Source organism: Salmo trutta, unplaced genomic scaffold (assembly GCF_901001165.1).
Source record: "Salmo trutta unplaced genomic scaffold, fSalTru1.1, whole genome shotgun sequence".
NCBI lineage: Eukaryota > Metazoa > Chordata > Actinopteri > Salmoniformes > Salmonidae > Salmo > Salmo trutta.
The window spans coordinates 1-14,011 of NW_021822219.1; the positions used below are offsets into that span (position 1 = coordinate 1).

General features: G+C 46.3%; 1 protein-coding gene and 1 long non-coding RNA gene across 2 annotated transcripts; both read left to right on the plus strand.

Annotated features, from left to right (window-relative positions):
• Positions 1-7,748: 7,748 nt before the first annotated feature.
• On the plus strand, positions 7,749-9,238 carry LOC115181141 (uncharacterized). The gene is made up of 2 exons (XR_003873300.1): positions 7,749-7,831; positions 7,907-9,238. It is a non-coding gene; the product is annotated as an uncharacterized LOC115181141 (long non-coding RNA).
• Positions 9,239-9,483: 245 nt separating this feature from the next.
• Positions 9,484-13,314, plus strand: LOC115181143 (uncharacterized transmembrane protein DDB_G0289901-like). Its single transcript, XM_029743175.1, has 3 exons — positions 9,484-9,494; positions 12,001-12,649; positions 12,681-13,314. The coding sequence occupies exons 1-3, from the start codon at positions 9,484-9,486 to the stop codon at positions 12,684-12,686; spliced, it is 666 nt and encodes a 221-aa protein (XP_029599035.1). The 3' UTR covers positions 12,687-13,314.
• The last annotated feature ends 697 nt before the right edge of the window (positions 13,315-14,011 follow it).

The following is a 14,011-nucleotide window of genomic DNA, read 5'->3' on the forward strand; positions in this document are numbered from 1 at the left end:
GGACATTTCTACACCACAATAGAGAAAACTGGTTTTAACTCTCGTATTTTCCTCTGCAGTTCTGCTCTCCATTTGCTCCCTCTTATGCGACCCCAACCCAGACGACCCTCTAGTACCAGAGATCGCTCGCATCTATAAAACAGATAGTGACAAGTAAGTAATCCTGTACTCTTGTTGTCTGTTGGAGACATCCCTTCAGTGTCCTCTTATTTTTATCATTCTGTATAACCCTGTGAAAATTATGTATTTTCATCACGTTTTGCTCACTGGGAAGGTGATAAACGTAACTTCCTGTCTGCTTTCAGTTGGGGACATGTGCACACGATAATGGTCTACTGCCGAGACAAAGCAGAATAATGTCCCTGTGTCTCTCAAAGCCGAATAATGTCCCTGTGTCTCTCAAAGCCGAATAATGTCCCCGTGTCTCTCAAAGCAGAATAATGTCCCCGTGTCTCTCAAAGCAGAATAATGTCCCCGTGTCTCTCCAAGCAGAATAATGTCCCCGTGTCTCTCCAAGCAGAATAATGTCCCCGTGTCTCTCCAAGCAGAATAATGTCCCCGTGTCTCTCCAAGCAGAATAATGTCCCCGTGTCTCTCCAAGCAGAATAATGTCCCCGTGTCTCTCCAAGCAGAATAATGTCCCCGTGTCTCTCAAAGCAGAATAATGTCCCTGTGTCTCTCAAAGCAGAATAATGTCCCTGTGTCTCTCAAAGCAGAATAGTGCCCCGTGTCTGTGGAGAGGATGTTGTTGTGTGGTGGTCTATGTTTATGGAAGCATGTAGTCCTCACTCAGGGCTGGTCTCGCTGGATTCCCTGTATGTTTTCTCATCGGTCGGCCAACAACTGTCTACCACAGTCCTTGTAAGGCTTTAGTTTGGTTGTGTGGACAACTCGTTTTTTTTTCTTCTGTCGACTACAATCTTTTGGGGATTGAGTGAATGTGTTTCTCTGTGCTTATTGTACAGGCAGGGATTTTTTTAAATTTGAGAAGAAAATTGACCTTTTAAAGTTCAGATGTTTCATGACACGGGCGATGTGTAATTGAGTGTTCATGAATGGTGTTGATCGTCATCAAGGCCTGTATCCTTAAATCGGTCTGAGTACAAGTGCTGATCTATGATCAGTTTGGCCTTACAGATCATAATTGATGAGATGATCTGGACAGGTGGGTTCTTGATCCGAGATCAGGGCGCCAACTCTGAGACACTACGAGGATAAAGGCCCAGAAGTTACCGCTCTCTTTAATCATGCTATTTAAATCACATTTTATTTGTCACGTGCGACAAATACAACAGGTGTAGTAGACCTTACAGTGAAATGCTGAATACAACAGGTGTAGTAGACCTTACAGTGAAATGCTGAATACAACAGGTGTAGGTAGACCTTACAGTGAAATGCTGAATACAACAGGTGTAGGTAGACCTTACAGTGAAATGCTGAATACAACAGGTGTAGGTAGACCTTACAGTGAAATGCTGAATACAACAGGTGTAGTAGACCTCACAGTGAAATGCTGAATACAACAGGTGTAGTAGACCTCACAGTGAAATGCTGAATACAACAGGTGTAGGTAGACCTTACAGTGAAATGCTGAATACAACAGGTGTAGTAGACCTTACAGTGAAATGCTGAATACAACAGGTGTAGTAGACCTCACAGTGAAATGCTGAATACAACAGGTGTAGACCTTACAGTGAAATGCTGAATACAACAGGTGTAGTAGACCTTACAGTGAAATGCTGAATACAACAGGTGTAGTAGACCTCACAGTGAAATGCTGAATACAACAGGTGTAGGTAGACCTTACAGTGAAATGCTGAATACAACAGGTGTAGGTAGACCTTACAGTGAAATGCTGAATACAACAGGTGTAGTAGACCTCACAGTGAAATGCTGAATACAACAGGTGTAGTAGACCTTACAGTGAAATGCTGAATACAACAGGTGTAGACCTCACAGTGAAATGCTGAATACAACAGGTGTAGTAGACCTTACAGTGAAATGCTGAATACAACAGGTGTAGTAGACCTCACAGTGAAATGCTGAATACAACAGGTGTAGATAGACCTTACAGTGAAATGCTGAATACAACAGGTGTAGTAGACCTTACAGTGAAATGCTGAATACAACAGGTGTAGTAGACCTTACAGTGAAATGCTGAATACAACAGGTGTAGTAGACCTCACAGTGAAATGCTGAATACAACAGGTGTAGAGCTCACAGTGAAATGCTGAATACAACAGGTGTAGTAGACCTCACAGTGAAATGCTGAATACAACAGGTGTAGTAGACCTTACAGTGAAATGCTGAATACAACAGGTGTAGTAGACCTTACAGTGAAATGCTGAATACAACAGGTGTAGGTAGACCTTACAGTGAAATGCTGAATACAACAGGTGTAGGTAGACCTTACAGTGAAATGCTGAATACAACAGGTGTAGGTAGACCTTACAGTGAAATGCTGAATACAACAGGTGTAGTAGACCTCACAGTGAAATGCTGAATACAACAGGTGTAGTAGACCTCACAGTGAAATGCTGAATACAACAGGTGTAGGTAGACCTTACAGTGAAATGCTGAATACAACAGGTGTAGGTAGACCTTACAGTGAAATGCTGAATACAACAGGTGTAGTAGACCTCACAGTGAAATGCTGAATACAACAGGTGTAGACCTTACAGTGAAATGCTGAATACAACAGGTGTAGTAGACCTTACAGTGAAATGCTGAATACAACAGGTGTAGTAGACCTCACAGTGAAATGCTGAATACAACAGGTGTAGGTAGACCTTACAGTGAAATGCTGAATACAACAGGTGTAGGTAGACCTTACAGTGAAATGCTGAATACAACAGGTGTAGTAGACCTCACAGTGAAATGCTGAATACAACAGGTGTAGTAGACCTTACAGTGAAATGCTGAATACAACAGGTGTAGACCTCACAGTGAAATGCTGAATACAACAGGTGTAGTAGACCTTACAGTGAAATGCTGAATACAACAGGTGTAGTAGACCTCACAGTGAAATGCTGAATACAACAGGTGTAGATAGACCTTACAGTGAAATGCTGAATACAACAGGTGTAGTAGACCTTACAGTGAAATGCTGAATACAACAGGTGTAGTAGACCTTACAGTGAAATGCTGAATACAACAGGTGTAGTAGACCTCACAGTGAAATGCTGAATACAACAGGTGTAGACCTCACAGTGAAATGCTGAATACAACAGGTGTAGTAGACCTCACAGTGAAATGCTGAATACAACAGGTGTAGTAGACCTTACAGTGAAATGCTGAATACAACAGGTGTAGTAGACCTTACAGTGAAATGCTGAATACAACAGGTGTAGTAGACCTCACAGTGAAATGCTGAATACAACAGGTGTAGTAGACCTTACAGTGAAATGCTGAATACAACAGGTGTAGTAGACCTTACAGTGAAATGCTGAATACAACAGGTGTAGTAGACCTTACAGTGAAATGCTGAATACAACAGGTGTTGTAGACCTTACAGTGAAATGCTGAATACAACAGGTGTAGTATACCTTACAGTGAAATGCTGAATACAACAGGTGTAGACCTCACAGTGAAATGCTGAATACAACAGGTGTAGACCTTACAGTGAAATGCTGAATACAACAGGTGTAGTAGACCTCACAGTGAAATGCTGAATACAACAGGTGTAGACCTTACAGTGAAATGCTGAATACAACAGGTGTAGTAGACCTTACAGTGAAATGCTGAATACAACAGGTGTAGTAGACCTCACAGTGAAATGCTGAATACAACAGGTGTAGTAGACCTTACAGTGAAATGCTGAATACAACAGGTGTAGTAGACCTTACAGTGAAATGCTGAATACAACAGGTGTAGTAGACCTCACAGTGAAATGCTGAATACAACAGGTGTAGTAGACCTCACAGTGAAATGCTGAATACAACAGGTGTAGTAGACCTCACAGTGAAATGCTGAATACAACAGGTGTAGTAGACCTTACAGTGAAATGCTGAATACAACAGGTGTAGTAGACCTCACAGTGAAATGCTGAATACAACAGGTGTAGTAGACCTCACAGTGAAATGCTGAATACAACAGGTGTAGTAGACCTCACAGTGAAATGCTGAATACAACAGGTGTAGATAGACCTTACAGTGAAATGCTGAATACAACAGGTGTAGTAGACCTTACAGTGAAATGCTGAATACAACAGGTGTAGTAGACCTTACAGTGAAATGCTGAATACAACAGGTGTAGTAGACCTCACAGTGAAATGCTGAATACAACAGGTGTAGTAGACCTCACAGTGAAATGCTGAATACAACAGGTGTAGTAGACCTCACAGTGAAATGCTGAATACAACAGGTGTAGTAGACCTCACAGTGAAATGCTGAATACAACAGGTGTAGTAGACCTCACAGTGAAATGCTGAATACAACAGGTGTAGTAGGACCTTACAGTGAAATGCTGAATACACAGGTGTAGTAGACCTTACAGTGAAATGCTGAATACAACAGGTGTAGTAGACCTCACAGTGAAATGCTGAATACAACAGGTGTAGTAGACCTTACAGTGAAATGCTGAATACAACAGGTGTAGTAGACCTTACAGTGAAATGCTGAATACAACAGGTGTAGTAGACCTTACAGTGAAATGCTGAATACAACAGGTGTAGTAGACCTTACAGTGAAATGCTGAATACAACAGGTGTAGTAGACCTCACAGTGAAATGCTGAATACAACAGGTGTAGACCTACAGTGAAATGCTGAATACAACAGGTGTAGTAGACCTCACAGTGAAATGCTGAATACAACAGGTGTAGACCTCACAGTGAAATGCTGAATACAACAGGTGTAGACCTTACAGTGAAATGCTGAATACAACAGGTGTAGACCTCACAGTGAAATGCTGAATACAACAGGTGTAGACCTTACAGTGAAATGCTGAATACAACAGGTGTAGTAGACCTTACAGTGAAATGCTGAATACAACAGGTGTAGTAGACCTCACAGTGAAATGCTGAATACAACAGGTGTAGACCTTACAGTGAAATGCTGAATACAACAGGTGTAGTAGACCTCACAGTGAAATGCTGAATACAACAGGTGTAGACCTTACAGTGAAATGCTGAATACAACAGGTGTAGTAGACCTTACAGTGAAATGCTGAATACAACAGGTGTAGTAGACCTCACAGTGAAATGCTGAATACAACAGGTGTAGTAGACCTTACAGTGAAATGCTGAATACAACAGGTTGTAGTAGACCTTACAGTGAAATGCTGAATACAACAGGTGTAGTAGACCTCACAGTGAAATGCTGAATACAACAGGTGTAGTAGACCTTACAGTGAAATGCTGAATACAACAGGTGTAGTAGACCTCACAGTGAAATGCTGAATACAACAGGTGTAGTAGACCTCACAGTGAAATGCTGAATACAACAGGTGTAGTAGACCTCACAGTGAAATGCTGAATACAACAGGTGTAGTAGACCTCACAGTGAAATGCTGAATACAACAGGTGTAGTAGACCTCACAGTGAAAATGCTGAATACAACAGGTGTAGTAGACCTACAGTGAAATGCTGAATACACAGGTGAGTAGGACCTACAGTGAAATGCTGAATACAACAGTGTAGGTGACCTCACAGTGAAATGCGAATACAACAGGTGTAGTAGACCTCACAGGAAATGCTGAATACAACAGGTGTAGACCTTACAGTGAAATGCTGAATACAACAGGTAGTAGACCTCACAGTGAAATGCTGAATACAACAGGTGTAGTAGACCTCACGTGAAATGCTGAATACAACAGGTGTGTAGACCTTACAGTGAAATGCTGAATACAACAGGTTGTAGTAGACCTTACAGTGAAATGTGAATACAACAGGTTTGTAGTAGACCTCACAGTGACAGTTGAATGCTGAATACAACAGGTGTAGTAGACCTTACAGTGAAATGCTGAATACAACAGGTGTAGTAGACCTCACAGTGAAATGCTGAATACAACAGGTGTAGTAGACCTCACAGTGAAATGCTGAATACAACAGGTTGTAGTAGACCTCACAGTGAAATGCTGAATACAACAGGTGTAGTAGACCTCACAGTGAAATGCTGAATACAACAGTGTGTAGTAGACCTTACAGTGAACATGCTGAATACAACAGGTGTAGTAGACCTCACAGTGAAATGCTGAATACAACAGGTGTAGTAGACCTCACAGGTGAAATGCTGAATACAACAGGTTGTAGTAGACCTCACAGTGAAATGCTGAATACAACAGGTGTAGTAGACCTCACAGTGAAATGCTGGAATACAACAGGTGTAGACCTCACAGTGAAATGCTGAATACAACAGGTGTAGTAGACCTCACAGTGAAATGCTGAATACAAAGGTGTAGTAGACCTTACAGTGAAATGCTGAATACAACAGGTGTAGTAGACCTTACAGTGAAATGCTGAATACAACAGGTGTAGTAGACCTCACAGTGAAATGCTGAATACAACAGGTGTAGTAGACCTTACAGTGAAATGCTGAATACAACAGGTGTAGTAGACCTTACAGTGAAATGCTGAATACAACAGGTGTAGTAGACCTTACAGTGAAATGCTGAATACAACAGGTGTAGTAGACCTCACAGTGAAATGCTGAATACAACAGGTGTAGACCTTACAGTGAAATGCTGAATACAACAGGTGTAGTAGACCTCACAGTGAAATGCTGAATACAACAGGTGTAGACCTTACAGTGAAATGCTGAATACAACAGGTGTAGTAGACCTCACAGTGAAATGCTGAATACAACAGGTGTAGACCTCACAGTGAAATGCTGAATACAACAGGTGTAGACCTTACAGTGAAATGCTGAATACAACAGGTGTAGACCTCACAGTGAAATGCTGAATACAACAGGTGTAGTAGACCTCACAGTGAAATGCTGAATACAACAGGTGTAGACCTTACAGTGAAATGCTGAATACAACAGGTGTAGTAGACCTTACAGTGAAATGCTGAATACAACAGGTGTAGTAGACCTCACAGTGAAATGCTGAATACAACAGGTGTAGACCTTACAGTGAAATGCTGAATACAACAGGTGTAGTAGACCTTACAGTGAAATGCTGAATACAACAGGTGTAGTAGACCTCACAGTGAAATGCTGAATACAACAGGTGTAGTAGACCTTACAGTGAAATGCTGAATACAACAGGTGTAGTAGACCTCACAGTGAAATGCTGAATACAACAGGTGTAGTAGACCTCACAGTGAAATGCTGAATACAACAGGTGTAGTAGACCTCACAGTGAAATGCTGAATACAACAGGTGTAGTAGACCTCACAGTGAAATGCTGAATACAACAGGTGTAGTAGACCTCACAGTGAAATGCTGAATACAACAGGTGTAGTAGACCTTACAGTGAAATGCTGAATACAACAGGTGTAGTAGACCTCACAGTGAAATGCTGAATACAACAGGTGTAGTAGACCTTACAGTGAAATGCTGAATACAACAGGTGTAGTAGACCTCACAGTGAAATGCTGAATACAACAGGTGTAGACCTCACAGTGAAATGCTGAATACAACAGGTGTAGTAGACCTTACAGTGAAATGCTGAATACAACAGGTGTAGTAGACCTCACAGTGAAATGCTGAATACAACAGGTGTAGTAGACCTCACAGTGAAATGCTGAATACAACAGGTGTAGTAGACCTTACAGTGAAATGCTGAATACAACAGGTGTAGTAGACCTCACAGTGAAATGCTGACTTACAGGCCCTGAGAAAATATTTACAAAACAAACTAGAGTAAAACAATAACAGTAACAATAACCAGGTTGTGTACAGGTTAGTCTGGGTAACTGAGGTAATGTAGGTAGGGGTAAAGTGACCATGCATAGATAATAACCAGGTTGTGTACAGGTTAGTCTGGGTAACTGAGGTAATATAATGTAGGTAGGGGTGAAGTGACCATCCATAGATAATAAACAGGTTGTGTACAGGTTAGTCTGGGTAACTGAGGTAATATAATGTAGGTAGGGGTGAAGTGACCATGCATAGATAATAACCAGGTTGTGTACAGGTTAGTCTGGGTAACTGAGGTAATATAATGTAGGTAGGGGTGAAGTGACCATGCATAGATAATAAACAGGTTGTGTACAGGTTAGTCTGGGTAACTGAGGTAATGTAGGTAGGGGTGAAGTGACCATCCATAGATAATAAACAGGTTGTGTACAGGTTAGTCTGGGTAACTGAGGTAATATAATGTAGGTAGGGGTGAAGTGACCATGCATAGATAATAACCAGGTTGTGTACAGGTTAGTCTGGGTAACTGAGGTAATATAATGTAGGTAGGGGTGAAGTGACCATGCATAGATAATAACCAAGTTGTGTACAGGTTAGTCTGGGTAACTGAGGTAATATAATGTAGGTAGGGGTGAAGTGACCATCCATAGATAATAACCAGGTTGTGTACAGGTTAGTCTGGGTAACTGAGGTAATATAATGTAGGTAGGGGTGAAGTGGCCATCCATAGACAATAACCAGGTTGTGTACAGGTTAGTCTGGGTAACTGAGGTAATATAATGTAGGTAGGGGTGAAGTGACCATCCATAGACAATAACCAGGTTGTGTACAGGTTAGTCTGGGTAACTGAGGTAATGTAGGTAGGGGTGAAGTGACCATCCATAGACAATAACCAGGTTGTGTACAGGTTAGTCTGGGTAACTGAGGTAATATAATGTAGGTAGGGGTGAAGTGACCATCCATAGATAATAAACAGGTTGTGTACAGGTTAGTCTGGGTAACTGAGGTAATGTAGGTAGGGGTGAAGTGACCATCCATAGACAATAACCAGGTTGTGTACAGGTTAGTCTGGGTAACTGAGGTAATATAATGTAGGTAGGGGTGAAGTGACCATCCATAGATAATAACCAGGTTGTGTACAGGTTAGTCTGGGTAACTGAGGTAATATAATGTAGGTAGGGGTGAAGTGACCATCCATAGATAATAACCAGGTTGTGTACAGGTTAGTCTGGGTAACTGAGGTAATATAATGTAGGTAGGGGTGAAGTGACCATGCATAGATAATAACCAGGTTGTGTACAGGTTAGTCTGGGTAACTGAGGTAATATAATGTAGGTAGGGGTGAAGTGACCATGCATAGATAATAAACAGGTTGTGTACAGGTTAGTCTGGGTAACTGAGGTAATGTAGGTAGGGGTAAAGTGACCATGCATAGATAGAAGTCTCTGACTAGGGTGGCTGGAGTCTTTTGGCTATTTTTAGAGCCTTACTCTAACAGCCTGGTATAGAGGTCCTGGATGGCAGGAAGCTTGGCCCCGGTGATGTACTGGGCCGTTCGCACTACCCTCTGTAACGGTTGGAGGCCGAGCAGTTGCCATACCAACCAGACGGTGATGCAACCAGTCAGGATGCTCTCGATGGTGCAGCTGTAGAACTTTTTGAGGTTCTGAGGACCCCGGGATGATGGTGTTGATGTGAGCCAGGACCAGTCTTTCAAGCCCTTCATGGTTAGACGTGAGCGTTACAGGGTGGTAGTCATTAAAAATATATATTTAATGTTTATTTAACCTGGCAAGTCAGTTAAGAACAAATTCTTATTTACAGTGACTGTCTACCCCGGCCAAACCCCCTAACCCGGACGACGCTGGGCCAATCGTGCGCCGCCCTATGGGATTCCCGATCGCGGCCGGTTGTGATACAGCCTGGGATCGAACCAGGGTCTGTAGTGATGCCTCATTTAGGCAGATTACCTTGACGTTCTTGTGCGCAGGCACTATGGTGTTCTGCTTGAAACGTGTAGGTATTACAGACTCGGACAGGGACGTAGGGATCCGTAGGGCCGTTCCCCACCGGGCAGACCGTAGGGCCGTCCCCCCCCCCCCCCCCCCCGGCAGACCGTAGGGCCGCCCCCCCCCCCCCCCCCCCCCCGGCAGACCGTAGGGCCGTTCCCCCCCCCGGCAGACCGTAGGGCCGTTCCCCCCCCCCCCCCCCCCCCGGCAGACCGTAGGCCGTTCCCCCCCCCCGGCAGACCGTAGGGCCGTTCCCCCCCCCCGGCAGACCGTAGGGCCGTTCCCCCCCCCCGGCAGACCGTAGGGCCGTTCCCCCCCCCCCCCCGGCAGACCGTAGGGCCGTTCCCCCCCCCCCCCCCCCCGGCAGACCGTAGGGCCGTTCCCCACCGGGCAGACCGTAGGGCCGTTCCCCACCGGGCAGACCGTAGGGCCGTCCCTCCCCCCCCCCCCCCCCCCCCGGCAGACCGGATCCGTAGGGCCGTCCCCCCCCCCCGGCAGACCGTAGGGCCGTCCCCCCCGGCAGACCGTAGGCCGTTCCCCCCCCCCCCGCAGACCGGGATCCGTAGGGCCGTTCCCCCCCCCCCCCCCCCCCGGCAGACCGTAGGGCCGTTCCCCCCCCCCCCCCCCCCGGCAGACCGTAGGGCCGTTCCCCCCCCCCCCCGGCAGACCGGGATCCGTAGGGCCGTTCCCCCCCCCCCCCCGGCAGACCGTAGGGCCGTTCCCCCCCCCCCCCCCCCGGCAGACCGTAGGGCCGTTCCCCCCCCCCCCGGCAGACCGGGATCCGTAGGGCCGTTCCCCCCCCCCCCCGGCAGACCGTAGGGCCGTTCCCCCCCCCCCCCGGCAGACCGTAGGGCCGTTCCCCCCCCCCCGGCAGACCGTAGGGCCGTTCCCCCCCCGGCAGACCGTAGGGCCGTTCCCCCCCCCCGGCAGACCGTAGGGCCGTTCCCCCCCCGGCAGACCGTAGGGCCGTTCCCCCCCCCGGCAGACCGTAGGGCCGTTTCCCCCCCCCCCCGGCAGACCGTAGGGCCGTTCCCCCCCCCCCGGCAGACGTAGGGCCGTTTTCCCCCCCCCCCGGCAGACCGTAGGGCCGTTCCCCCCCCCCCGGCAGACCGTAGGGCCGTTCCCCCCCCCCTGGCAGACCGTAGGGCCGTTCCCCCCCGGCAGACCGGGAACCGTAGGGCCGTTCCCCTTAGTAGTAGGGCTTTGGTGAAAACTAGTGCAGTCGATAGTGTGCCGTTTGGGGAGCTGCATCTATTGTTTTTGTTGTTTGTTCTCCCTCATACAGATACAGCAGAATAGCAAGAGAATGGACGCAGAAATACGCCATGTGATGACTGGCCTCGCGGATCATCGGAACGAGAAAGTCGTCGTAGCTGGAGTCAACTTCAATTGCTGGTTCCATTATTTTGTTCATTTTGTTATTGAATTAGACTCATTTTGCCCCCATTGTTTTCACTCCTTCATTCATGTGCTATTAAAAAGATAAGTGTTTGTTCCTCAGACAGTCAACGTGTACTAGTGTCATTTATTTTATTTTATTTTTAAGTGAGAGATAAAAGAAAAAAAAACACCAAACATTTTAATGTAAGTCTTTTCATGGGTTCTGAACTCTTCATGTTGAGCATGCAACAACAGTATACGGCCGTGCCGAATGGCCTCTTGGTTATCACACTAAACCACTAGACTGCGTTCCATCCGTGTTGTTCTGAGGACGCTGAAGACGCCAGACCAAACCGGACAGACGTGTCTCTTGGTTATCACACTAAACCACTAGACAGCGTTCCATCCGTGTTGTTTTGAGGACGCTGAAGACACCAGACCAAACCGGACAGACGTGTCTCTTCAGGATACAACAACTGGTGTGTGATGTCGTTGGTTGTGTCTAAAATGGCAACTCTATTCCCCTATATTCTGCATTACTTTTAGCCAGGGGTCTACCAGGGGAATATCTCTGGGGATCCTGGTCGACCAGGGGAATATCTCTGGGGATCCTGGTCCACCGGGGGAATATCCCTGGGGATCCTGGTCCACCGGGGGAATATCCCTGGGGATCCTGGTCCACCGGGGGAATATCCCTGGGGATCCTGGTCCACCGGGGGAATATCTCTGGGGATCCTGGTCGACCAGGGGAATATCTCTGGGGATCCTGGTCCACCGGGGGATAATATCCCTGGGGATCCTGGTCGACCAGGGGGAATATCTCTGAGGATCCTGGTCCACCGGGGGAATATCCCTGGGGATCCTGGTCCACCGGGGGAATATCCCTGGGGATCCTGGTCCACCGGGGGAATATCTCTGGGGATCCTGGTCGACCAGGGGAATATCTCTGGGGATCCTGGTCGACCAGGGGAATATCTCTGGGGATCCTGGTCCACCGGGGGATAATATCCCTGGGGATCCTGGTCGACCAGGGGGAATATCTCTGGGGATCCTGGTCGACCAGGGGAATATCTCTGGGGATCCTGGTCCACCGGGGGATAATATCCCTGGGGATCCTGGTCGACCAGGGGGAATATCTCTGGGGATCCTGGTCCACCGGGGGAATATCCCTGGGGATCCTGGTCCACCGGGGGAATATCCCTGGGGATCCTGGTCCACCGGGGGAATATCCCTGGGGATCCTGGTCCACCGGGGGAATATCCCTGGGGATCCTGGTCCACCGGGGGAATATCCCAGGGGATCCTGGTCCACCGGGGGAATATCCCTGGGGATCCTGGTCCACCGGGGGAATATCCCTGGGGATCCTGGTCCACCGGGGGAATATCTCTGGGGATCCTGGTCGAACGGGAAAATATCCCTGGGGATCCTGGTCGAACGGGGGAATATCCCTGGGGATCCTGGTCCACCGGGGGAATATCCCTGGGGATCCTGGTCTAAAGTTGTGCATTATATCAAGAATTCGATGCCATTTCAGTGGCAGCAGTGTTATGCTTTTTAATATTGTTAGCGACCCATGGCCTGAGAGAATATTTACCTCATAACCAAATGTGTGAACAGACAAACAAATGCTGCGGGTATGTCAACAACATCCAGTCAGCCAAAAAATAAAAAATAACTGTAATGTATTTTATGCATGTTATAGGAATAGGGGGATGTTATCCATATGAAGTGGATACATTGCAGGGGGTGGGCAAATGGGGAGGGGAAATTTATTAAATGAAAGCTTTAGATCTTTGATGATTTTTTTTTTTTTTAGAAGTTGAGAGCTTTTAGTTAGGTCACCAACCTAAACACTGTCTTGTAGCCCTGAGACGTGATGCAGAGCTATTGGTTCAACTATCTACTGGTGCCTCTGTCGCCATTTTGTTTTTTTAGTTTTTTTTCTTTGTTTTCCCATCAATAAAGTTAAATCATAAAACACTTTCTAGGCTCTTATCAATTTTATTGTTGTCTACTGTAAATGTTCTACATGCCTGTGTGTTTTTGAGCTGTTGAGTTTATAATGTAGTGATTTTAAAGGGTAGATCCAGATTCTGTGCAATAAAGGTTCAGACCTCTTGGCAAAGGTGGAAGTGTCCTTTACATACAGGGAGGCCATTGGTGGGGTGTCAGGCAGCACTGAACAGCGAGGAAAGCTGTGATGGAAATGAACCATCTTTTGACTCCCTTGTCTACCCGGTTCACATCACTGTACTGAACAAAAATATACATGCAACTGTCAATTGGAATATATTCATTACACCAATATCTCTGGATTTTACATGACTGAGATTGCAGTATGGGATTAATTGGTAGCCCCCATCCCTTATGGGATTAATTGGTAATCCATCCCTTATGGGATTAATTGGTAATCCATCCCTTATGGGATTAATTGGTAACCCATCCCTTATGGGATTAATTGGTAACCCCCATCCCTTATGGGATTAATTGGTAACCCATCCTTTATGGGATTAATTGGTAACCCCCATCCCTTATGGGATTAATTGGCAGCCCATCCCTTATGGGATTAATTGGTAACCCCCATCCCTTATGGGTTTAATTGGTAATCCATCCCTTATGGGATTAATTGGTAACCCATCCCTTATGGGATGAATTGGTAACCCCCATCCCTTATGGGATTAATTGGCAGCCCATCCCTTATGGGATTAATTGGCAACCCATCCCTTATGGGATTAATTGGTAATCCATCCCTTATGGGATTAATTGGTAACCCCATCCCTTATGGGATTAATTGGTAACCCCCATCCCTTATGGGATTAATT